At 47.9% G+C, this 26,358-nt stretch overlaps 5 protein-coding genes across 5 annotated transcripts; 4 read left to right on the forward strand and 1 right to left on the reverse strand.

The window, feature by feature from the left end:
- The first annotated feature begins 453 nt into the window (after nt 1-453).
- LOC143162910 (olfactory receptor 5AP2-like) lies at nt 454-1,400 on the forward strand. Its single transcript, XM_076343481.1, is given in 2 exon segments — nt 454-1,114; nt 1,117-1,400. Coding segments are annotated over 2 exon segments (945 nt in total).
- Nucleotides 1,401-7,656: 6,256 nt separating this feature from the next.
- Nucleotides 7,657-8,656, forward strand: LOC143163046 (olfactory receptor 5J3-like). Its single transcript, XM_076343691.1, has one exon. It carries the CDS (start codon nt 7,718-7,720, stop codon nt 8,654-8,656), a length of 939 nt encoding a protein of 312 aa, XP_076199806.1. The 5' UTR covers nt 7,657-7,717.
- A 5,332-nt stretch (nt 8,657-13,988) lies between these two features.
- On the forward strand, nt 13,989-14,987 carry LOC143162911 (olfactory receptor 8U3-like). Its single transcript, XM_076343483.1, has one exon. It carries the CDS (start codon nt 13,989-13,991, stop codon nt 14,985-14,987), a length of 999 nt encoding a protein of 332 aa, XP_076199598.1.
- A 3,765-nt stretch (nt 14,988-18,752) lies between these two features.
- On the forward strand, nt 18,753-22,796 carry LOC143162912 (olfactory receptor 8I2-like). Its single transcript, XM_076343484.1, has 3 exons — nt 18,753-19,663; nt 20,320-20,381; nt 22,783-22,796. The coding sequence occupies exons 1-3, from the start codon at nt 18,753-18,755 to the stop codon at nt 22,794-22,796; spliced, it is 987 nt and encodes a 328-aa protein (XP_076199599.1).
- A 349-nt stretch (nt 22,797-23,145) lies between these two features.
- LOC143162913 (olfactory receptor 5J3-like) lies at nt 23,146-24,178 on the reverse strand. Its single transcript, XM_076343485.1, has one exon. The coding sequence runs from the start codon at nt 24,176-24,178 to the stop codon at nt 23,195-23,197; it is 984 nt and encodes a 327-aa protein (XP_076199600.1). The 3' UTR covers nt 23,146-23,194.
- Nucleotides 24,179-26,358: the final 2,180 nt, after the last annotated feature.

The raw sequence follows: 26,358 nt of genomic DNA on the forward strand, positions 1-26,358 counted from the left end.
GTGAACGCTAATATTCCTCTAGCTCGTGTATTATCAGAACAAACATTAGTGAATGTGAGCTGCTCTTCCCTTAATGTGATGAAAACTGCAGACAGATGGAGACAATGGGCCTAGTGAAGACCACGGTGATGTCCAAGGGAGAGCTTGCTTCGTTGGTTTCATACTTCTTTCCTTGAGATCAGCACATGAAGGTAGAAGATATATTCAAAGCTTGGTTTAAGAGCTTGAATGGCAGGTGTAGTCAGGAGACGTGGGTCCCTGCATGGCCAGGTGGTTGTGGACCAACTAAGCATCCTGCCAGGGTGTCTGGCAGTGTTTCATTAGAAAAGGTCTTCATTACCTATAGAGCACAGGGTTAAAACCCACTAATAATTAAGCGAGGGATTAAGTCATCATAACTGGTCTCATGGAAATTGCCTCCCTGCCTGGGAGCTGGGAGTCTCCTGCACACGGATGGCTTGGGAAAACTGGACTACGGTGACAGAATTTGTTTTCAAGGGCTTCATGGATCGCCTCGACCTCCAAGTTACCCTTTTCGTGGTTTTCCTGCCCGCCTATGTCATCACCGTGGTGGGAAACCTTGGCATCATTGCCGTAGTCTGTCTCGATTCCCAGCTTCAAACCCCCATGTACTTCTTTCTCAGCAACTTGTCCTTCTTGAACCTGTGCTACTCCTCAGTTGTGACACCCAACATGCTGCCGAACCTCTCATTGGAAAGGAAGACTATTTCTTTTGCTGGCTGTTTCATACAGCTGTATTTCTACGCTACTTTTGTAACCGTGGAGCGTTACCTCCTGGCCGTGATGGCGTACGATCGCTATGTCGCCAGCTGCAACCCGCTGCGCTACCCCGTTGTCATGTCCCAGAAGGTCTGCGTTTCCCTCTTGGCTGGGTCCTACGCGGTTGGGTTTTTGAACTCGGTGGTGTTCACGGGGTTTGCGCTGAGAGTGTCCTTCTGCGGCCCCAACGTCATTGACCGCTTCTTCTGCAACTGGCCACCCCTGTCAAAACTGGCCTGCTCTGATACTCGCCTCAACCAAGTGCTGGTACTTGCTTTCGGGGGCTTCAGTGAGGTCACCACCATATCAGTCGCCCTCGTCTCCTACGGCTGCATCTGTTCACCGTCCTGAGGATGGGCTCTGCACCAGGCCAGCGCAAAGCTTTTGGTACCTGTGCATAACACCTGGTGGTCGTCACCATCTTCTACGGGACCCTTCTCTTCATGTACCTGCGGCCCAGCTCCAGCTACTCCCTGGGCAGGGACAAAATCGTTTCTGTCTTTTATACGGTGGTGATCCCCATGCTGAACCCCTTCATCTACAGCCTGAGGAACCGGGAGGTGAAGAGTGCTCTGAAGAGAGCAGCGGGGAGAATAATTATTTCCCTGCTGAAGTGGTAAACGGTTTGACATTTAGGCAGAGATGGGAATGGGGTCTGTGTTTTGGGGGTCTTTTTGAAATCGGAGAGAAGCTGTGATAATTCTTCTGTATGTTATTGTCCGTTTTGTAGTCTGGCTCTATCGATGTGGGATTAATTTGTCATACAATCGCCTCTAGATAGTGCATTTCATAACAGGAGAAGTACGTACTCATTGAAGAACCACCAAAGGTCGATTTGTGAGGAAACATGCTAAAATGTCCAGATGGCTTCTGAATATTTGGAGGCAAGCACGTGCTGGGTTTTCTCATGGACCTGCCATTCCTTAGGCAATCCCAAGCCACCTCTCTCTTGAAGGGAAATACGATGGCAAGGCTCAGCCCTGTAAAAATAACACATTTGTGAGATTTCTGCTGAGGACTTGGACAATTTTTTTTTTCTCAGCTGTCTTTGGCCTGAGCCTACTCGTGGTCACCCTCTCCTACAGTTTGGACATCATTCCTCAGCGCAGGGGACTACATCCCGAGCAAGTGCTGTACCTCTTCCAGCCATGAGATGGGATCTGCAGATTTAAGGTGAACTTCAGTGCTTCCAGGTAGTCCCCATGACAGACGGGAGCATGCAGGAGAACGCATGGAGCAGAGCAAGGAGGCTTGGATGGGAAAGGAGGAAATGTTTCCCTAAAGCTGCAGAAAATGGGGAAAATTGAGAGGAATTGCTCTGGATCCTCTTCTTCCGCAATGACCCATCAAAGTATGTTCAAAGGTATTTTAAAAAATTTTCTGCTGCACTTTAGTGCTTCAAAATGTGTTTTATAGTGAATAAATACTTTAAATGATTTTGTTAATACACAACGTTAAGTATTGGACAGTGACAGTTCCTAAATGTACTGTTTAGTGGAATTGTTTAGTACGTATATTCAAACTTAAGGACGTACAGTAAAGCCATGGTGCGTTAGTGGCAATAAACCTGGTATTTCTATTTTTTCTCTAATTTTCTCAAAGCATGTAGTGACCTGTATGTGAAAGACCATTAGCTGTGGGATTTAACTGGCCAAATTCGGAGCTTAATAGGTAAACATAAACCTGATCTTAGTCTCCCTCCCTAGCAGGAACAAAAGACCATGATTCTTGTTGAAATAAACGTGGGAAATGGCTTGGGTGAACTATGTTGCGTAAAGACATAACGCTGCGTATAGGAAATGTAGCATGACTCTGACATATTTAACTTCAAGACCTCTGAATTTACGGTGGCTGAAACCCACCCAGCCTATAGGTCCTGTCACTTCCACATGTCAGATTTCAGTTTATATACTATTTTCATGTTTTTTATTTGCAACTCCTTTCCATTTCTACCTCTGTTATAAGAGGAAAATTAATAGGCCAAAAATACCCTTAGATGCAGCAATACACAACACAGCTGCGTAGCTGATACAAGGGAGATGAAGAATTTAGTGATAAACATTTCAAAGGTTTATACCTAATTACCTGATAACTGTTTGTGTAATGGCTTTCTACAAATTGTTTTTCCTTCTTTGTCATCCTTTTGTAAGAAGCAAAAGAGGTTTCTCTTGGAAATAACTGGAATGCATGTTTTTATTTACCTTTTCAAGAAAGGGGTGTGTGTGTTTTGAGTTGTACCTGGAGGCTTGGTAATAAAGTGGGAACAAATGTGAATTGGTGGTGAAAGTGTTGGCACAAAAACTCCCCAAATAGAATCATAGAATCATTGAGGTTGGAAAAGACCTCTAAGATCATCGAGTCCAACCATCAACCCAACACCATGCCCACTAAACCATGTCCCTAAGCGCCTCATCTACTCGTCTTTTAAATACCTCCAGGGATGGGGACTCCACCACTTCCCTGGGCAGCCTGTCCCAATGTTTCACCACTCTTTCAGTAAAGACATTTTTCCTCACGTCCAATCTAAACCTCCCCTGGCGCAACTTGAGGCCGTTTCCTCTCGTCCTATCGCTTGTTACTTGGGAGGAGAGACCAACCCCCACCTCGCTACAACCTCCTTTCAGGGAGTTGTAGAGAGCGATGAGGTCTCCCCTCAGCCTCCTTTTCTCCAGGCTAAACAGCCCCAGTTCCCTCAGCCGCTCCTCAGCAGACTTGTTCTCCAGACCCCTCACCAGCCTCGTTGCCCTTCTCTGGACATGCTCCAGCACCTCAATGTCCTTCTTGTAGTGAGGGGCCCAAAACTGAACACAGTATAAACCCTGCTGTTAAAATATTGCCATTTGTAGAGCTACACCCAACCAAAACACCCGTCTGGGGTCAGCGTGGCTGTCTGCATTGCTCTTCTCTGCCAATAGTTGGGTTGCAGGTGCTGGTCTGTTGCTGGTTGTGCTGGCTCTGGTGCCATTGAAGGTTTCCTGCTGGGCTCCAGCTGTTCCTCCAGAAGGTCACGGGTGCCTGTAAGTCCTGTAGCGCTTCCGCCAGAGCCATCCCTTTGGCCAACTGAATCACACAGTTGGAGTTCAGACTGGAGGAGAAGCGGGGACACCTATAGCTCATGTGTAGGTCCGTACGGCATGCTGACCTGGAGCAAGGTGAGCCCGAACTCATCCCATGTGTCCATCTCTCAGCCAGTCCTCTAGGCTCTCAGCAATACTGATGGAGAACTTGTTCACGTGACCTTGCATGGATCTCCTTTGGACATGGCAAATCCTCCTCCGGGCTACACTGACTCCACTGATCCATCTAATTCCACCTGAGGTATCGTAGGACATACGGACACAGGTCTGGCAGATGTGGCATAAGATGTAAGGAGACTTGTGCCCTTTAGGGATGCATGGTGGGTCCCATAGTCCTGGACACCCATGCCTGAAGAGCTGAACCACCACCTTCATTTCTACTGACTGCAAAGAGAGCCTAGGCAGTTGGCTCATATGTCCACGCTTGATGTTGTTGACAACTGATAGATGAATAAATCCCATCTATGGATCAAATATGATCCACATACGAACTGCTATTTAGATGGTGACTCTATCCGTGCTGTCAGTTTAATCTAAAAGCACGGGCTTCTATTGCTTAAAGGGGAAAAAAACAGCTATACTGAAAGAAATAGTGTGAATTGTAAACTCCTGAAAATGTTCCAGACACTGAAAGAAGCTGGTATCGATTGAGTGCGTTGAGCAGACACAAATTACACCGAAGTGGCCATGAATATGCTATCAATTTTCTGCTAGCCAAAAAAAAAAAGTTTGCAGAAAACTGGATTAGAACCATCTCTTCAAAATAGGCTGTGATGAGGCGGGTTTGATCTTGCAATAGAGGTGGAGCAGCAGAATGACCCGGCTCTCTGCAAAAGGGAGGAAAAAATGGGCAGCTGAGATACTCCTGGAAATATCTGGAGCATAGTAAAACGGTTTCATGGCCTGTCTATCAATCGTGTTCTGACAGGTGGGTCCTGTATAGACCTCCCTGTTCGTAACCATCAGCATCCTGGAAGCCTTTCAGGCTCATTCCTTGCCTGGAGGCTTGGGGCAGCCTTCGTCTCCTGTAATCCCGGCCATTTGCTCCAGGCCTCCATCCAGAGCTAATTACGACAGCCTAAGCTGCTTGCAATAGGTGTTTAAGATACCTGGAGTAAATTGCCCTTTGGATGCACCTTCTCACCTCCCCCTTGATTTTCAGAGGGGCTTGTGAAGAATAACTTGTGCTCGTTTGGATCTCTACCTTTTCTGTCCCTTGAGGCTGCCGAGTGTTGTAACAGGTTATTGGTGTTTGTGACAATAATTAGCACAGGACTTTGCACCCTCCCGCGTACGCAGCCAAGCCTTTATTAGCAGTTTAGACTGTTGTGACTCTCATGGATTCTCACTAAGGATCCAGCGGTATACAATCGAGATTCACTTCTCGGAGACCTGAACTGTCGCCAAAGCCATGACAAACACTTGCTCCCTGAGGAGGGGGTGCCCGTTGCCCACAAAGACCTGCAGAGAGACGTGCAAAAGCGACATGTTGCTGCAAGTGGAGAAATTCATCTGACGAAAATATGCAGGAGGCTCTCAAGCTCTCAGGAGAGATGTTCTCGTTTATCTGGAAGCTAGGAGGATGGCTTCAAGGGTTAGTCCCCCAGATCTACTGTGCAGACATCCTGAGCCTGGAGCGTCGTCCGAAGTGGAAAAGACCTTGCAGCTGGTAAGGGGAGGTGACCCCCATCCGCAGGTAGGTGTGACCGTTCCCCGAAACGTGCGGGTGAGCTCTGCTGGGACTACCCTGCTCCCGTATAAATCACTGCAGCAACGTTACCTTGGGGGAGGCTGCTCCGATTTACACCAGGTAAAGGTTTGCTCCTCTGGGTTGGTTAAAGAAGAGGAAATATTTCTGCTGGGATGCGCTCCAGTGTTTTGAATTCAAAAGATCAGAAGTCATGGTGCTTACGGTAAGTTTAAGGATCCTGGGAGAAGAAGAGAGGAGAACACTCTAAGGAAAGATTAACCCACCTACTGACCCTGAAATAAAGTGATACTCACTTTAAAAAGTAAAGAATATTTCCATGAAGAAATACTCTGCTGATGGAGAATGGTTCTTCAATGAGTCTTCTGATCCTGGCACTCATCTGGTGGAGTAAGACTTTGATTCTCATCTTTAATCCTGTAAAGATGTAATTGTTTTATTCTGAACCTTCATGTTATTGGGGACAGAAACCTGTATATCACATTTGCATTAGGGCGAGCAGCTTAACTAGGTGCCCAAACTTAGGCAACTGGAGTTGAGCGAGTTTGGCTCAGCACAGCTCTGCGGTCTCATCCGTGGCGTTGACTCCTCTTCCAGCTGAAGGGAGAGGCAGGAGCTGCTGGGGTTTTGCCTGCTGAAAATGGGGCGAGAGAAGTCCTCGTGAGTGCCCTAACCACCAGGACGCCATGCTGTGCCACCATAGGCTCCCTCTGAGAAGGTTTTCCGCCTCTGGTGCATCTTAAAACAGTGAATTCTCAGTCTGGCTCTTTTTTCCCCTTGACCGTTCCCCTCCCTCGTGCCTTCTGCCAGTGCTCTCAGCCATACCTTGTTTTCAGCTGGAAACGAGGTGCAATTCGCAGTTGGATGCTGCTGTTTGCACACACCGGGGAGAGCACCAGGTGTGACTTTATATTCCAGGACAGCATCGTGGATCCCACTTTGGTCTGGGCTTAGTTAATACGGTACAGCTGCTTCATGCTCATAAACTCACAGCTACCTCCTGACAGTTAAATCACTTCTGTAAATCAGGTTTCATCTCCCAGTCCACTTCTGGAAATACGAGGCATGATTAAAGTCATCGGCGTATCGTGGCGGTTCGCGGTGCCTGCCGTGGACTACCGCAGCATGACGAGGGGAGCCATAAACAGGGATGCGACGCGCTCGCTTATTGAAAGGCTCATTCATCATTTGTTAAACCCACATAAAGTCTTTATACAAGGGACCCTAACACCACGGCTAGTGCCTTTGCTCTGAATGTCAAGATTTGATCTTGATCTTGAAAATCAAGACAGATTTTACGGTGTTTAGTCTCTAAATTGTACCAAGGAAATATTTGATGCTTACCCCAGTTCAAAATAACAGCTTTGGACCCAAATTTTGCTCATGGTCTCCCTGGCTTCATCTCCCCAAGGTTTCTGAGACTGTAATATTAAACTCCTCATGTCCTGAATGAGTTTTAGGATCATGCAACACCCCATTCCTCTCTCCCTCCCTACTTCCCAACAAATTAAAGACTGGGTTTTTTTTCTTCACCTCAGTGTCTTTCCCAAAACCAACAAAGGAAAGCTACAGCATTTTTACTCTTACTATTACAATTATAGCCAGAAGCCGCTGCCAAAATCAGAGCTGTCGTGTTCTGGGTGCTTTGTTGTGATCGGTTCGGAATGGGAGGAGGGGAAACAAATGGGGAGACAAACTTAATCACAGGAGGTCAAGGGCAGAGCTGATGATTTGGTCTGTGTCACCTGAATCCCCGTCTGCTGCTATATCCATCGATCTCATCAAACTGCAGGTACCGTAAATGGGATTCTGCGATACAAATGAACCTGCCCGCAGGTCTGCCCACAGTGAGAAAGGGAGAGACCCTCCGCAGTGACTCGCTGCAGGCGGGGAAGGTGTTTGGGAAAGCTGGGATGCTCTCCTTTCAGAAGGGACTCTTTCCTTGGACTGTAAAGGAGGAGAAGCTCGGAGCAGATGGCTTCGGTGCAGTCCCTCCCACTCTAGCTCCCTAGAAATGAATGTTCCGGGTGCCCTGGCTGCACAGGGTGTAAATTATCAAGTTATCCCATTTCAGTTCAAATAAATAAAGGCATGGTTTCCACTGTCCTATATTTTCAGGCTCTCTCCTTCCTCGGTAGACACGAAGCCCTGAATGGCGGAGCAGAATCACACCTCAGTGGCAGAGTTCATTCTCGAGGGCCTGAGTGACCAAGCGGAGATGAAGGCACCCCTCTTCGTGCTGTTCCTGCTCATCTACACCGTCACCCTTTTGGGCAACGTGGGAATAATCGTAGTCATCCGAGGTGACCCACGACTCCATACATCCATGTACTTCTTCCTTGGCAGCCTCTCCGTTGTTGACATCTGCTTCTCCTCTGTGATTGCCCCCAGGACCTTGGTGAGCTTCCTATCGGAGAGGAAGACTATTTCCTTCGTTGGCTGCATGGGCCAAGCCGCCTTCTACATCGTCTTCGTGACGACTGAGTGTTTCCTGCTGGCCGTCATGGCGTATGACCGGTACGTGGCCATCTGTAACCCCCTGCTCTATTCCTCTGTTATGACTCGGAGGTTGTGCATGTGGCTGCTGGTGGGGTCCTACACTGGGGGGGTCCTGACCTCCATCATACAGATGACCTTCATCATTAGGCTGCCCTTCTGCAGCTCCAATGTCATCAACCACTTCTTCTGCGACGTTCCTCCCCTCCTGGCTCTGTCCTGTGCCAGCACCTACATCAACGAGATGATCCTCTTCTCCTTGGCCGGCGTCATTGAGCTCAGCACCATCTCCACCATCCTGGTCTCCTACACCTTCATCTCCTTTGCCATCCTGAGGATCCGCTCAGCTGAAGGCAGGCAAAAAGCCTTCTCCACCTGCGCGTCCCACCTGACAGCAGTGACCATGTTGTACGGGACGACAATCTTCATGTATTTACGCCCCAGCTCTAGTTACTCCCTGAACACTGACAAAGTGGTCTCCGTCTTCTACACGGTGGTCATCCCAATGCTGAACCCCCTCATCTACAGCCTGAGGAACCAGGAGGTGAAGGATGCTCTGAGGAGAACAGCAGAAAGAATCACAGTCAGGCTCTGAGCCCCGCTCGATAAAACCTGATACAGGATTTCTCTCAGGGGCTGCGGAGCCTCCACCCATGGAGATGTTCAAAAGTCGCCTGGATGAGGCCATGAGCAACCTGATGCGGCGGTGAAGTCAGCCCTGCTTGGAGCGGGACATAGAATAATTTTGATCAGAAAGGACATCTAGGAGGTCTCTGGTCCTATGAATGGCAAGTTATACACATATATACGTGTGTGTGTGTATATATATAAAAACACAATATTAAATGTATATTATACTATATGTTTATATATAATGCAATATATTCTTGTGTTAAATGTGTATGCCAACACACCTATGCTACTGACTTTTCTTGTCACTCCCTAGCTTCAATTTAGCTGTAATACCTGCTCAGTAAACGAAGGGATATGGGACGTGCCGTCGCTGGTTTTAGTAGAAAAATATCTATACCAGAGAAATGCCAAATAATTTCATGGGTGGCACTGGGCACTCGGGGTCTCGGTGATTTGTGGGCTGGGTCTGGGAGGCAGCTCCTGTGGAAAAGCTCTTCCCAGGAAGGATGGAAACACAAGATCTAAATGGATAAACTTTGACATTTTAATGCGGTTAGGGGGTAATGGGATATGGTGAATAAGCCAAGTGAACGAAATACAAATTCTTAAATAGGTCTGTCTTTGAAACCAGGCTGCCGAGTTAAATTGCAGGGTCAAATCGATCTTTGTCACTTCTTTTTAGGCAACCATACACCTTCCTCCTTTCATTTTTTGCCCCGCAATTTCTGCCTCTCAAAGCCTTGAAATGAAGCTCTAATTAGTTTTTTAATTTATGCCCACAACGGTTTGTTAAAAACAAAGACAATAATATTATCAGTGGAATCTGCATCCAGAGATTTGCAGTTTGGCGTGAGGCGGTGGGGAAAAGGAATTAAAAAAAAAACAAAACAAAAACCAAAACCAGGAAAAAAAAAAAGAAAAAACCCACCTTGAAACAAAAAAACCCTGATGTTAAAAAAAAAAAACAACCCAAGTCTTTATTTCTTATGCAAGAAGCAACTCCTGCCAGAAATTGCGGCTCCCACCTTTCGCCATATTCAGACCAGAAACTTGTGGTTGCTGTGAAAATGCAATGCCACCAGGGAGAACAACAACCGCAATTCCCCCCCCACCACCCCCAAAAAACTTTTATATTTCTTTAGCATTTCATCACTCAAAGGTAAGAGGTGTCCCTGACAATATCATCTTAACAAGCTCCTCTGGGAGGGGACGTGGAGATGGTCGTCTGGGACGGAGGAGGCTTGGCCGGGTCCTGGATGAGGATTTTCCACCTGCGGTCACTCGATGTGAGCTCTGTTGTCGACAGTGGGAAAAATACTCTCTAACACGGTGAAAAATAACCCGAACAGTGATGTGACCTTGGTCAGCGCCTAGAACTTCTTTTTTTTTAATTATTATTATTATTATTACTATTTTTTTATTGTTTTTTGATACTAAAGTTACCAGCCTGAAGCTGACTCTTACTGTTGCTGGCCAGGCATGACAGTGCACAAATATACCTGTTCTTCAGCTGCCCCTTTCCTTCTCGAAAGTTGCATTTCACCTACTTCTGAATAAAATCCATGCCTGTTTATGCGTGAACGACTTATTTTTCTTCCCCCTACGTACCGTTGTGCTCTGTTGTCAGCCCCGAGCGATGCGAAACGGCCATAACAGACTTTCAGGTATCAAAAGGGAGTGCTGGAGGGGGGGGGGAATGCTAAATAAGTGGCTAGAAAAAAAACTCATCAGGATTTCTTATGCATCGTCACCATCTATTGGACGTTGTTGGAAATATCTGCTCCTTTTTTTAGGTGAAAACTTTTTCATGTGCTGGTAAGCCTCGGGTGGCCAAGTGGCTTGTCCTTGTTCAGGACACCGGGAAATAGCGTATAAATAAAACAAGACCGTCATCTCGCCCCTACAGTTGGCGGATCCCATTTAGATCGTTTCTTTCCTCGGCACCGGCTGAGCTCCCGAGCCTGTTAAAAACGAGCGGGCGATGTCGGATGTCCGAACAAACTTCTGACCAAGTTCCCCTCGCGTTTAGAAATGTGTTTTTTATTTTTTTTCTCTAATGCAATTCTCGGGTGAGGCTTCAGGTTGTATGAAATCTAGGTTGAGTTCACTCTGCCCTACGAATTATTTTTCTCTTAAATAGGCTGGGCTAACCGTTACGACTTGAAATAATTCCTGGTATTTTGAATTATTGCCTCCTACGTCAATTGTTTCCTATAGATCTACAGGTCATTCTCGGAAAGGGTCCCCACAGCACATCTTTACTCCTGACAAAGCTACCCCGGCTTTTACAATAAAGGCAAATAAAAATAGAGAGCGAGCTCTGAACTTTTACCCCGTGTAGGTGAAGGATTTCATTTTTTGTTGTTGACTGACGTAAATCGCGTCCATCCCCACCTAAATAATCCCGGGTGAGCGGCTGCCCTCAGCGCTCTCGGGTGCTGAATTAAATGGATGAGGCTGCCCGTGCCGTTACCCCGTTCCTGGGTCAGCGTGGTGGATTCATCCTGGCGACCTTCGCGGGGGAGAAAGCCACCCTTCGCCATGAAATGCCGAGTGCTAGGTGGATAAAACCGGGGTCATTCCCTACTAGTTTTTTTGGAGCGGACGAGGAGGTGACTCTCGCCCTTTCCTGGAAGGACCTGCAGTCGGTGCAGCCACCTCTCGTCTTTGGGAGCCGAGTATGGCTAGAGTTTCTGATTGAAAAATAAAGGCGGATACGTCAAAATGAAACTTAAGGCTTTTTTGTTTTTCATTCTGATCATCAGCATAAACTGAGACAAGGAAGCGCTGGATTTCTCATGGCATGCAATCTGCACTGAGGGTCGAACGCTTCCAAGAGGAGCCGCTCTGTGGAGAAAAAAAAAAAAAAAGAGTTTTTTTGAATACAGATATCGCACGTGCAGTAGGGGAACTGCAATAAACCATATTTTGGGATTTTTTTTTTTTTTTTTTTTTTAGGATGCATGAAACTATTAAAGGCAACATTTTTGAGTTGCTATTGTTCAAATAACACTTTCTGGTGTCATTAATTTTAAAAAGCCGTTGGCTATATCTTGACCTGGCAGCGGAGGGTCTGGGGACCTCTCTGGGCTTGGGAGGGGCTGCGTCTCGCTTGGTCTGACAGCTCCCTGGAGGTTACAATGGTATTCCCTGACTTGTTTTACCCCCGGCTCTGTGAATACTGCGAAGGGCAAAGCTCTGGAAGCACGGGTAGATGTTGCACGGGAGAAGACACGGCGTACCTTTCCAGCTGGAGCGGGGAGCTGCTGTGAATAATAATAAAAAAAAAAATCCGCTGCGATTGGACCCGAGAGCAAAGTGGAAGAAATCCCCACCGTGAAAATCCCGCTTCGTCCCGCCGCGTCCGCAGGATCCCCGGGACTTGTGGCAGGCTGTCCCCCCCCCCCAGCTCTGCTTCAGGGCGGCAGAGACGGTCACTGAGAGAAACCAGGGGGACGCTGGAGGCGTGAGCACGGGATGCTTTTGCTCCACCATACTATTAACGAGGCTTTTCTGCCTTCACTAGATCGTTTGGGCTGTAAGACTCAAAACACCAGTGAGCCAAACAGTGTGTTTTAGCTCTATAGATCTGGCGTCTTCCCCTTGTTCCCATACCGAGATTTGGAGGACCACGTCTGCCACGAGAGCAGGCTAATGGCAGGAGAACGCACCGCAAGGCTTTGCTCGGCTGTAGGCTCTCGGCGGCGGCTGGCCTTTCCCCTATCCGTAACGTCATGAGTTAAATCTTGGAAAACACTAACGACAGGCTGCTTGGTGAGTCCTGGGGCAGCTTGTTGAAAGGTCTTGCGCCGGCTTGCCCAAGAGATGCAAGATCTTACCAAATCTGAATAGCCGGTGTCACAAATGAAGGTCCTTTCCCCAGGAGGGCAAGGATAAATATTCGGGGGTTTGCTGACATTTATTTAGCAGAGCGTGGACCAACCAGCTGGCTGCCAGCATGAATAATATCTAATCCAAGGCAGGAAGGTATGGGTTTTTAATTTAATTTATCTGCATTCCAGTCAGTGTCTTCAAGCTGCGGGGAGATGTGATTCCTGGCGGGCAGCTATCGCGTACGGCACAAGCTGCAGCCTTATAAACTTCCCGGGTTTCATATCTACATCTCGGGTCGCTTCACACAAAGCAGTTGGCTTGTCAAGTAAGAAAAAGTGCGGGTGAGCCTTAGTTAATTGTGAAATTCCGGTCAATTCTCCAATGGCAGTAAATGTCTGCATCTAGGCAGGTGGATGCTGCCTCTGGGAGAGGATTCAGCTCCAGACCCAAACAGCTCGATTCTCATTATTTGTAACGCGTCTTCCAGCGGGGTGCGGATGTCTCAGACGCTGCTTCGCCTCCGGCATCTCTACGTGGGCAGTGAAAAGCAGCTCTAAATCCCCATTAATAACACCAGGAGACCAGACATGTTGCTCAGAGGACATCTGAAATGAGATGTCTGGATCTGGAGGTGAACCTCAGCCCTTCAGCAAAGGGTCATCAAATAATTATGACTTTTAAGTTTGGATCTGTTTGTCAGCCGCCAGGCAGCACGCACTCTTGCTTTGCTCTCCGGTGTAACTCTGTCAAGCGATGATTAATGTTATCCAGGAAAAATCAATGTTTATTTATTCTATCTGTCGTAGAGTGTGATTTTTAGGAGCTGCTGATTTCTCTCGGGTGAGCAGAGAGAGCAAGCCTAAATTTATCTTTTCTCTCCAAGTTAGGCATCACGCCTAGAGCGAAGCGAGGTGAGACAAATCCTGGCTCTTATTACTGCACCATCTACATGAGGAAAAATTACGCTAAGGAAAGTCGCGTTTTCCAGTGCTTTCACCCAGAAGAGGTCTTCCTGGGACACAGGGAACAGATATTTATTCCTCATGTACTCACACTGCACCGGGAACACTCAAAAGATGAGAAAGAATTTCATTTTCCCAGCAGTTATCGTGGAAATCATGGACTGCCGCGTGTAAATGGCTGGAGAGAAACTATGAGAAAGCTCTGCGCTTTATTTATGCTTTATTCTGGTACGGCATTGCCCGCCTTCCTTGCCTCAAAGTACCCCCCCACTTCCAAGCGTGTTGCTGGTGGTTGTGTGCGCTTACCTAAGGCTGAACGGGGAGACTGGCCTCGGGAACTTGGGTTTTTCCTCTCTCAAAGAGAGTTTACCTTCTATTGACTTAAAGTGGTGTAACTGCTTGATAGGTGAAAATTGACATTCTTAACGTTATCGACGGATGCTATTAAGCATTTCCATTTGAAGGACATAAAGCAGCTGAACTGCTTCTATATTCAATATGGTTGAAGATAATGATACATTTCCATCTGAGTTTATTCTCCTGGGCTTCACAAACCGAGAAGACCTGCAGGTGACATGCTTTGTCTTATTCCTTGCCATCTATGTGGTCACTCTAATCGGAAATCTGGGAGTAATTATATTAATCAGAATCGATTCGTGCCTACACACCCCCATGTACTTCTTCCTAAGCCACTTGTCTCTCCTGGACGTCTGCTACTCCTCCACCATCATCCCTCAAACCTTGCTGAATTTTTTAGTGGAGAAGAAGGTTATTTCCTTCGTTAGGTGTGCCACTCAGCTCTTCTCCTTTGCGACTTGTGCCACCACCGAGTGCTACATGCTGGCTGCCATGGCTTATGATCGCTACGTGGCCATTTGTAACCCCCTGCTCTACTCCGTGGTCATGTCCCAGAGGTTTTGCGTTGGGATGTTGGCTGGTGCCTACTTAGCTGGTGTGATCAGCTCCATCGTACACACAGTCTCCATATTTCATTTCCCGTTCTGCCGGTCCAAGAGGATCAATCATTTCTTCTGTGATGGACTACCGCTGCTAGCCCTCTCCTGCTCTGACACCCATGTCAACGAGGCGATCGTTTCTGCCGTGGTGGGGTTCAACATGCTAAGCACCATGGTCTTCATTCTAGTCTCCTACTCGTCGGTCCTCTCCACTGTCTTGCGGATGCGCTCCGCGGCTGGTTGTCACAAAGCCTTCTCCACTTGCGCCCCTCACTTGGTCTCCATCGCTTTGTACTACGGCAGCTCCCTCTTCATGTACCTGCGCCCCGGCTCCAGACACTCCTTGGAGCGTGACAAGGTGGTCTCCATGCTGTACTCCATTGCGCTCCCCATGCTGAACCCGCTCATCTACAGCCTAAGACACACGGACATGAAGAACGCCATGAGAAAAGCAAAAGGTAGAGTCCTCTCCTCCTTGTCCATCCACGGTTCCGGGCCAGGTGAAAGGAGAGGGCTACCCTTGCATGGTAAGAAGGGCTAGACACGGCACCTTCAGGAAGGCGGGTTAGATATTGCACCTTCAAGAAGCAGGGACTAAATGCACCTGGAAGCAGGACACCTGGAAAACACGTTTCTCCTTGAACCAAGGCGACACGCTGCGCTAGGAGGGACGGGACCGTCCCCGGCTGTAGCCTGAGACCTGACAGTGACCATATACTGGGCAGAAAGTTATTATCCAAAGTAAATGTTACTTAAATATGACTTAAAATAAATATTATTTGAATATTACAAAAAAGTAGTAATCAGCTTCATTTCAGGCTTCAGAGAGCTGAAGGGAGAATGCAGGTGGTGGCTTTGCCCTGCCAACGTCAAACCAGCCAGTGGCTGATCTCTCACGTTTTCTATTAATGAATGTCCTCCGGTGACGTTCCTGGTATTAGGACAATGTTAATTGAATTTTCCAGGAGTTTTTGGTCTAGACCACGACATGAGGTCACGCGAAATAACGCTGTGATGGTGCGTTGGTCATCAAAGCACTCATGGTAAATGGAGACAAGTCATAGTTGAGCCTCTGCTCTGCCTAGGCGTGTAAAGGGCCAGGGAGGGAGGATTTTAGGTCTTCCTTTGCCCTGGACAGCCAAGGTGCTGGTGGCCTGGGGTCGCCTTGTGGTGGAGATGGAGCAAGTGCAGTACCGAGCTGTTTGGATCCGGGATTTCAAGCTCCATTATTCACCCTGCAGACGCACACCCTACCCACGCAGGTATCCTTAGTGGATTATTTTGTCTTCCATGTATTTTTTTAAAAATAGTCTATCTTTGAAATCTCTTTTTTTTTTGTCCTGAAGTTGAGCGAGTTGATTTTTTTCCCCTCTATTATGTGGCTTTTCCCACTTCACAGGCCTTGGTTTTAGCCCAGCACCGAACGGGGAAGAAAGAAATTAAAAAACACAGGGAAATCCTTTTCTACCCACCCCCAGTGCGTCTCCAGGACTAATAGTCTGGTGCCTTCCAGCAGAAAAACAAATTTACATTAAAAACATCTAAAGCCATCTGCATACTTCTCCATCTTGCTTCCCCACACTTTCACGGCTCGGTATTCTCTTCCAGCCGCCCCATCCTTTGTGTTTTCTAAATGTCTGGGACAAAGTTACGATTTAATATTTGTCCTAAGGGTTTTATAATGTCTCTTCGTCTAGCAGAAGCTTTCAGGAAACATTGGCCCTCAGGATTCATCAGGATAAAACTGGTGAATCCGAGTTAATTCCGTTATATCCGCAAAGCAGCTGTGTAAAACGACGCTTTTGAGCAAATGCCGGGTGTGTTGTGCAGACACCAGGGAAGCGTATGGAAATAAATATATCTGCCGGAGAGGACTCCCTGTGGCCGTGCCCAAACCTTTCGTACAGCAGATGCTCCATTAGGTTTGTTTTCGGCATCCTTCAATGCAACATTAGCCCATCAATCAGATCTCCTTGACGGTAGTAAAGGGCTTTTTTTAATTTTTTTTTTTTTAAATACAGAAGTTTGCGACAGTTGGCTAAATAAAAAGCAAACTGCCCTGGACTTGTCTTTCTGCCAGACCAGGCGGTGGCACGGGCAGCCTGGGCAGGTCTCTAACAGGAGAGCTGGTCTTGGAGGTGTTGGTGCAGCCAGAAAGGTTTTGGGGGGGGGCGAAATCGAAAGGGGCTTTTGCTGAGCAGATCAAAAGAATGATCAGCGGGAGGAGGGTCCTGAGGGAGAGCAGGCTGCACAAACATCTGAGGTAACGCTTCATCCGGGATAAAACCCCTCCTCCAGCCAGCCTGGGCGATCCTGCTCCCGAGCATCTCCCCTCCTGCCACGGCTTTGACCCATCGGATGGGCTCCTCAAGGAGCTGCAGGCGCCGCATCTACCAACACCTCTCCTCTTAAGCAAGCAGGTAAAAAAGGCTTTGACATTTCCAGCTGGTGACCCTTGTCGTGCTGCCTCTCACGTGCTTGAAAGCGTTTTTGGGTGCCGGTGGTACAAGAAGACTCAGCCCGGTGCTTCGCTGCTCTCCCTGTTACCCCTTAACCCGCAACGCGTTTCACAACACTTTGCTGCCAGCGTGACTCGACTGATTTCTCTCTTTAGCTGTTTGTATACCTCATGTGGCAAAAAATACATTAGTATCGATCGACACCTGAAAAACCTGTCCCTTTTTGTGGGAGCTGGACTTGGTGCAATAAGTTAGGAGGAGCAGATTGCTTTTTGAAACTTCATGTTACAGTAGTATTTATGTAATTTTTTTTTTTTTTTAAATTTCTGCGGTCGAATGATCAATTGGCAACCCTAAACCAAAGAGAAAAAAAAAAAAAAAAAGCCTAATTAATGCTTCTGTTTTGTTCATATGGCTGAAGCTTCCCACACTCCTGTTGAGATGAGAGGAAAATTCAGAATAAAGGCTTCTGCTCTGTGAAGTCCCGCAGCACGGGCTCAGGCTCACAAGTAGCTCCGTCTGTACTTGGCAAGGTTTCAAATGTTTTTGTTATTTAAAATAATTTATTTAGTATTTAAAGATTTTTAAATATTTAGCGTGTTCTTAACCTTGAAGCTGTTTAAGACATGATTGTCCCCTCCAGGGCTGGAAGTTCACATATGAGCTGGCCACCACAGGTTGCCTCTGCGGGATGGAAACGTGCCCCTCTAGGACGCAATCACGGAGCTACAGCTGCATCTCCATTACCAAGCAATGATGTTGACCGAGAAGATCTGAGGTCGGTGGAGTAAATCGAGTGGCGCTGGGACTTAATTACCCTCCTGCCCTCACTTCAGCCTTCTCTATTTTTTTAATTCAGCCTATTCTGGGGGAGCGGATGCTGTTTCGTGGCCGGGAGGTACTGGTGCAGCGGCATCTAAAGGAAGCCCATCCGTGCTCGCCGAGAGCATCCACGGTGTGAACCCAAGTGCCCTAGCAGGGGTTCGGAGGTTTGCTTCCAAAAAAAAAACCCCACCCCACGCTCCTGACCCCATCTACCACCGATCTAGGGACATTTCAGCTGAGACGTAGACATCTGTAGGTAGATCTTCCATCAGCCAATTCATCTGCAGATGGGCTGAAGGGGGGAGATGGGAATATCCAAGCTGAAGCTTTAAAAAGTGTGGATGGTATATAACGTATTTTAACGCCGTTACGCGGATAGTTGGGTTGGTCATAGAAAGCTCACTGCAATCACAGCAAAGCTGTGCTGGAGACAAAAACACTGCTCCCCCCCCCCAGCACACGCAGGGGTTTTTCTTCGAAAGCAGATAAATTTAGAAATTAAAAAAAACCCAAAAACCCAAACAATTTCAAGTGCACAGCTTTGTTTCATGATGGAAAGGCCGCACCAGAACTAACGAGGCCACAGAAAAGCACTGATCCAGCCTGACAAAAGGGAAAAAAAAAAAAGAAAGCAAAAAAAAAAAATCCTTAAAATTTCCCGAAATCACTGGTGAGAATCTGAATTTTCTCTGTTTTCCACATTTTGGAATGTGTTTGTTTGACTTCATTTTTTTTTTTTTTACATGTGAATAAACATTTTGCTATTTCTTAGCGTATCATTAGTACAGTGCATATAAATCACGGCAGAATTATTCTCTTTTAGCTCCTTCACCCGTTTGACTTCGAAGCTGGGGCTAAAGGCAGAAACACAGCTGCCTTGTACTTTTCTAAAAAAATACACCATTTTCTATCGCGTTTACTTCATGGATTAAACTCCAACGTTTCCACAGTATTTCTCTTTCCGGGGTTTATTTCACCGATTCATTTTATTTCTATGCAAATTCATCTAACTCGTAGAAATGATGGATGGAGGAAACCTCACTGATCTGTCCGGCTTCATCCTCTCGGGCTTCTCGGACGCCCCAGAGCTACAAACCACCCTAGTGACAATTTACTTATCCCTGTACGTTTTAACGGTGCTGGGGAACCTGATGATGATCCTGCTAATCAACGCCGACCCCCAGCTCCACACCCCCATGTATTTCTTCCTGACCCACTTATCTTTCATAGATTTTTGCCTTTCCTCCGCTATCGTCCCAAAGGCGCTGGAGTCCTTCCTGCTGGGGAGAAGTCGCATCTCTTTTTTGGGTTGCTTTGCCCAGGTGTATTTTTCCCTTGCTCTGGTTGTCTGTGAGTGCTTCCTCCTGGGGGTGATGGCTTACGACCGATACACAGCTGTGTGCAAGCCGCTGCTTTATGCCACCACCATGTCCAGGGCGCGTTGCTACGGCATGATGGTGCTGGTGTACGCCACGGGCTTCCTCACCTCCCTGGTGCACACCGTCCTGGCGGGGAGGTTGTCCTTCTGCCGGGCCAGGAGCATCAACCACTTCTTCTGCGAGCTGCCCACCCTCCTGCAGCTCTCCTGCTCCGACGCCCGCGCAAACAAGATCTTGCAGGTTTCCAATGCTGGGATTAACACTGTGGGCTCTGTCCTGATGATCCTGGTATCCTACACCTACATCCTCCACACCATCCTGCAGCTCCCTTCGGCCAGGAGGAGGCTTAAAGCTTTCTCCACCTGCACCTCCCACCTGGCTGCCATCACCATCTTCTACGTGCCAGGGATGCTGGCCTACGTCCGGCCTCGCAAGGCGTGCTCGCGGGATCAGGCAAAGCTGGTTTCAGTGTGTTACACCGTCCTGACCCCCACCCTCAACCCCCTCATCTACAGCCTGAGGAACAAGGAGGTGAAGGGGGCCCTGAGGAGGCTGTGGGTGCGGAAGCTGGTGCCGCATCTATCCAGGCTTTGAAAAGGCATTTGCAGCTCTTCGGTACTTCGGAGGTAACGAAGGAATATGCGTTACCGGTCATTATTGGTCTGCTTACAGACAGGGACATCACACAGCAAGTACAGGGTACGGAGAACGAGCGTAACGAATGGTTCTCTTCAGACAACTTCAGTTTATTTTAATCGTGGCGTGAACCTTCAATAATTAACCAAAATAATTGTCAGCGCTTTCCTAGCAAAACTGAAATAGTACCACGGTGTTTTGTGTCTAAATCGTCTTAAAGGAAAACATTGCCCACGAAAAGGATGCTCAAATTGGAGTTAAACAATTACTAATATTTCCAGTGCCTGCTTGATAATCATTTTTCCCCAATGAGCTTGAAGAACTGAGGATCTGTTTAAGTCAGTGATATATGGAGAGCTGCAACGTGGCCCAGCCTCTCTGAATTTTTCTAGGAGCACTATCAGAGCTGCTCTTACGAAGGCTTTGCTGAGACCGGCATCAGTGAGGTCCCCTTCGTAACGGCTGCAAGCGGGAAACAGCAGTTGTCCGTACAAGAAGGGGCTGAGAAGGTTTGCAGAGGCCACCCTGACAAGAGGGGTATGTTTATCCGACGTAGGCGACCTGGCGATAGCAGGGTGGAACGTGACCATCCAGGTCAAGGTCCGGCTGTGACCTCAGGTGGAACTTCTGACCAATGTATAGAAGAACCATCAGAAAGCACAAAGCCATGGCGTTGGCTCCGGGGACCCGGAGCCGTGCTAACGGCTTGTTGTGGGCACACATACGTTAGCACGTCCCAACCCAAATCTTCTTGGGACGTGTTTTCGTTAGGTCTGTTACTGTTTTCCTTGTTGGACGATCAGTAAGAGGTGCATGCTTTGTGTGGCAATTGCTGAACCACATCTGACTGAGTTATGACTCTTCTGTACGTCATCGCATGGCCGAGGTGGAAGATGCTCTAAAGAAAACAGTAGACAAAGTTTTTTTAGCATTTAATTGAGACACACCTTTTGTGTTTAATGAACTATACAATTTCTGGAAGAACACGTAGCTTGTATAATGACAAAGGGAATAAATTTTATGTTTTAAAATAAGCATCTTTGTAAACCGTGGTCTTCCTAGAAGAATTGTAATGAATAATGAATGAATGCAATGGCAAGCAGTTAAAACCAGCTTTAAGCTGGCGCGAAGTGAAATGCTATAAAGCTTTTACTCCAAGTTTCCAATGGAGTTTTCAGGAAAAGTAGAGGCATTTGGACAATTTCCCCGAGAAACAGAGAACATGACATCTGAAGCGCCTTATTCTGCGTGACGCAGAAGGAGGGAGGGGAATCGTTAACACGCAGCGAAGGAGCTCATTGCTCCTTTCTGCTCCGTCCTTCCATCCTCTGTGCGTAGGGATACATCAGAGGAGGCTGGGTACGGTGCTGTAGCAGGGTTTAGGGCACTGGGTGGGGGGAAAAAACCCCGGTTCCCCTCTCCCTGAGACATCAGGGAGTGCAACCACGGTAATTGCCATGGCCAGCATCACCTGGGGCCTCCACCCACACGCTCTGCCCAGGGCTCCGGGCACTATTTAAGCTCAGCCCTGGGTCTTTGACTGCTTTCAGAGTGGGTCTGGGTCTGGGTCTGGGTCTGGGTCTGGGTCTGGGTCTGGGTCTGGGTCTGGGTCTGGGTCTGGGTCTGGGTCTGGGTCTGGGTCTGGGTCTGGGTCTGGGTCTGGGTTTCAGCTTTCCTGGTTTGAATTTGGCCCTCGGTTTCCCCGGGCCATCGATGGGAGCTGCTGCTCCGCTCGGGCGCTGCGGGACCGTGCCCTGTGGGTGAGGCTATTGCCCACCCCGTGTCGTGGCCACCTTCAGCTCCCAGTTTGCCTTTCCCTTGGGAGTAACTAGTCCTTGCTGCTCCCTAATATGTTGCATTATGCAAATAGCACAAACAACTCTTAATGCGAGATGAGACCCTCTGGTGTCCAAGCTCAGGATAAAGCAAGCTCTTACAAAAGGTAAGTGTTATGAAGGTCTTCCCTCCTGCCCCTTTTTCTGTGTCTGTCTCTTAAGAAAAATGACCCCTGCTCAGCTGCGTGCTGCGGGTGGATTTTATTTTACCCTGTATTAGGTATCCACAATGTAGACTTTTACATCTGAGCAAAAAGAAATTTGGGTTATTGGTATAACAATACAGTGGGTGTGCTTAGGTCATGATTTCCATGGCCATCTAAAAGAAATCATGCTAGGAGTATTTATCTTTTATTTTAGCTATGGAAAAAAATCCCAGTGCCTGGACTGACTCAGGTGCAGCCATGTGCAAATTAACATTAAGTGACAGATGACCCCCCCTCCTCTCTGTGGGGACCTGGCATCCAGGCTCCTATTGCTCAAGGTCTCTAACAGGTTGTAGTCAGTCGTCTCTGCTTTGGAGAGAGTGAGACTCTGCAGCATCCCTCGGTGGCACCTTCTCAGCTTTGCAGCCGTCTTGGGGAAGAGTCGGCTGGGAGGAAATATCATTTACAACCGCCCCATGACAAGAAAATAGGGGGGAAAAAAATACTTCTCCATAGCTAGTTACATTCAGTTACGCTAAACTCCTTGCCCATAGGGAGAAATACCACTCCCAGCTGCTGCTGCTTCTCCTCCTAAAGCAGATGTACGATGCAGGTCAGATGAAGCCCGTTTCTCTCCCACAGAGCAAGCTCGTTTGGCCGAGTTAGATGTCTTGCAGCTGTAGGAAGCAAGGTGTAGGATGAGATCCACGCGGGCGGCTGAGAGCGCTGCTATGCTGTTGGGTAGAGGCAGAGACAAGCCGGAGCTTTCGTTCCCCAGGGATGAAAATGCCCGGGAGTTCAGCAGGAAAACATCCCAGCTGCTCGGGTAGAAGCCTCCTCCAGGTCTGGAGGCAAAGCAGCGGAGGTTTTTCGGCACAGACACGGCCATGCTGCCTCCAGGCTGTGATGTTCTGCTCACTCTTCCCGATGCCAGATCGCAGCACTTACTGCCCTCGTCCCCTGGCAGCTCAGTGGTCTCTGCTTCTCCTCCCTTTCCTTACTCTCCATGGCACGTCCCCCTGGAAGAAAATGAGATTTTTTTTTTTCCCCTTGTAGTTAACCTGAAGTGAGGTGGGTTTTTTTGGATATACCTCCCCAAAAGCCTCCAGTCCTCCTTGAACTTGCCTCTGGAGGAACCACTGCTTGAATCGGTGCAACTTCTTAAGAAGCTAAGCGTAAGAGGGAAATGCCTTATGAGCTTATTTTTACGATGCCTTTTATGAGCTTATAGGAGGAAAAACCTCCTATGATATTACATCACTTCACAGAAAAAAAAAAATCCAAGAGATGGCAGGGAAATGTTTATCAGCGGCCCGTGATGACAGGATGTTTGGTAACATTGAGTCTCTGCAGATTTTTAAAGCATGCTTAAAATTTGCTGTACCTGCTTCTGTAAATAGACGTGGTCCCTTACTCCTCCGGACAGCTGACACAAGACTATTTAAAAAGAGAAGCAGCAGGAGTTCTATCAACTGATCAGGGTCCGTTTGGTCAGCAGGCGACTCGCAAAAATGTTATTTGCTGTTGCTTTTCGAAGTGCATCCTTGACCTCCTTGTTCCTCAAGCTGTAGATCAGAGGGTTGAGCATAGGGACGATCAGGGTATAAAACACGGCGGTGACTTTCTCCATCTCCAGGGAGTACTTGGAGCCCGGTTGCATGTGGCTCAGCCCCGCGGGCACGTAGAACAAGGTAACAGTCAGGAGGTGGGAGGCACAGGTGGAGAAGGCTTTGTGCCTGCCTTCGGCGGACCTAATCCTCAGGATGGAGAAGAGGATGTATCCGTACGAGATGATGATGATGAGGAGCATGGACATGGAAATGGTCCCATTGAAGGTTACAAGCAAGAGCTCATTGAGGCGGTCATCGGAGCAGGTGAGTTTCAGCAGAGGGTTAGTGTCACAGAAGTAATGGTTGATGACATTGGGTCCACAAAAAGGCAACGGCAGCAAGCAACAGGTTTGGATTAGTGAGTTCAAAATCCCCCCTGCGTACGACCCGGCCACCAGCTGAACGCAGACCCTCTTGGGCATAGAAATAGTGTAGAGCAGTGGGTTGCAAATGGCTACGTAGCGGTCGTACGCCATCACAGCCAGCAAGAGCACCTCCGTGGTCACAAACACAAGGAAAAAGAAGTGCTGGGCAAAGCAGGCGGAGTAAGAAACGGTTTTCTTTTCCACCAAGAAGCCAACAAGCAGCTCTGGAGAAAAGACGGAGGAGTAGCAAAGATCAACAGCAGACAGATTGCAGAGGAAGAAGTACATGGGAGTGTGCAGCCGGCGGTTTGTCTTCATCAATGTGATCAGCCCAAGATTGCCCATCAGGGTGATGAGATAAATCATTAAGAAGATTATGAAGAGAGGCCTCTGCAGCTTAGGCTCGCTTGTCAGTCCTAGGAGGATGAACTGGGTCACCACGGTGCGATTGCCTTTAGCTGTGTTACCGTCCTGCATAGCAGCATGCCTGTTGGAAGGAGGAAAAACAATCGGGGCGAAATAAGAAAGAGCAATGGCATGGCTTGCGTGCGGTGCTGCTATCGGCAAGTACTTCATTAGACTATTTATTGAAAGTACAAAGCTTTGATACTTGAGATAACATCTAACCGTGCTTAGGTTCTCGGCAAATCCTCACAGGCAGAGCAACTGACCCAAAACCTTTCCGAAATCGCATTTTGTCCTTACTCTTTTTAATCACGAGGCTGAATTGAATAAATTAGGTTTTTCCTCTTAAAGAAAATAACCCCAGTATTGAATGATTTGAAAACCGGAGAAGGTGCGAAGAATTTGCAAACTTGTCATCTCATTTCATCAGAACAGGCGGCAGGAGAGGGGGACGTGTTTCATTTTCCCTGCGAGAAGACTAAACGCACGAGTCGTGATGACCCTGGGAGCCCCGAATCCACCGTGCCCTCTCTGACCAGCTTTGCCGGATCCCCGGCTGCCCACGCCAACCCCCCAGGTGAGCTGCCAGGGACTCGGGAGGGTCACCTGGCAGCCTGGGACAGAAACTCCCGTGCTGGATAGCCTGTTCTTGCTGGGCTGTCGATAATCTTGGTCAGGTTCCAGCACAGAGGGAAATATTCCCCCCAGTGTTGCAAATCATCATGAAACATATTTTTTTTTTTTTAATCTGCTCCAGCTCAACCATTATTTACATGGTTTTCTCCACCCACGGTTGGGAAGGAAGGCATTTTCAGGCTGCTCCTCACAATTATGAGAGCAAAAATGAATTGAACGTAAGTGTTAGATATGTAACAGAAAGCTGTTAGCTGTATTCATGGGAATTCGGGGGGTGAGGAGGGAAACAAAAATAATCGCTTATCAGAGGCTCCATACAGCAGAAAGAAAACCGCTGCCTTCATTTTCAAACCACGCAACGCCTTGCACACGGTCGTTTTTCTAATCCAGCCCCTCCAGGCCCAGTTACCCACTCTTTCTAGCGGAGCACAGCAGATGTTAGGAATCCTTCATGCGCCTGAAAGACTTGCTTCTGGTATAAACAGTGGTACTGGTATTAATCAACAATAACATCAGTGCGATAAACAGCAGTGGAAATATTTGTTTAGAACAGAAAATGTAAGGGGAAAAAAAAAAACCCGATGGTGAAAATAACATGAACTACAGGGCAGGCAGGTGATGGCGTGGCACCCGAGAGGAATAGCAGGGAAAGAGGACTTCAATCTGAGCTACACGAAGCAAACCTGTGTGCCACCGCATCAGTAGAATCTCTTCCACACGGATCATCCCCGCAATTCCCCTCCTTCAGCAAGGGGAGAGGATAAACTATTTCTCTGCAATATCCAGCCCGAACGCTCAGCTGCCTCCTGACTTTCAAAGACGCTTGTAACACGCTTTTGTAAAAGCACGATTGGGACCTACCGAAATGGAGCACGCTGCCGTTTCTCTTACAGCACGCTGTCCTGGAAGGACGCCGTGGGCGATGCCTGGCAGCTTTGCTCACGCACCAGGCGTCGGTGGATGTGTTACTTAATCGTCGTTCTTGGTTTTAGCGGTTCCCATCAGGGTGGCTATCTCGCGTTTGAGATGGATCGCTGCACTCCGCTTCCCTGGTACAAAACCAGATTCTTTCTTACAGCTCTGTAACAGACGGAGTTTTCACTTTACAAATATTTACGAGGTTCCAACATACCACAAATAGCTGGTAGGGTATTTCTAGGTTTTGGCTGCAGCTGCTTTTCCCTTCCACTGAGTGAACATTTTCTGAGAACACTCAAACCTCCTTATATAGAAAAATCCATGACAGACCCACCCAACCCTACTGCTGGGGCCGAGCTCTCGCCCTCTGCAAACGAGGACTAATACCGCAGCGCGGGCAGAAGCGGAAGGTTGCTCTAGGCTCTGCAGCCCGTTTTTACTCTTCCTAGAGGAGAATCATGAGGATTTCCTCACGGGCCGAGCCCTGCGTAACACTCCCAGGCTACAGGGCTTTCTCTGCGGCTCCGTAGCACGGTCCTGCTCTTGTCTTCCAGCTGTCTTCCCTGTTCAGTTTAGATACGTTCAGGGCGGAAGAGCAGCTTTTCAAATGTTTTCTCAGAGGTTTTATCACAACAGGATGGTGACACATACTTCGAAAGCCTGAAGATAATGCCTAGAAATTCAGACATGTGGAAAAT

Source organism: Aptenodytes patagonicus, chromosome 7 (assembly GCF_965638725.1).
Source record: "Aptenodytes patagonicus chromosome 7, bAptPat1.pri.cur, whole genome shotgun sequence".
Taxonomy (NCBI): Eukaryota; Metazoa; Chordata; class Aves; order Sphenisciformes; family Spheniscidae; genus Aptenodytes; species Aptenodytes patagonicus.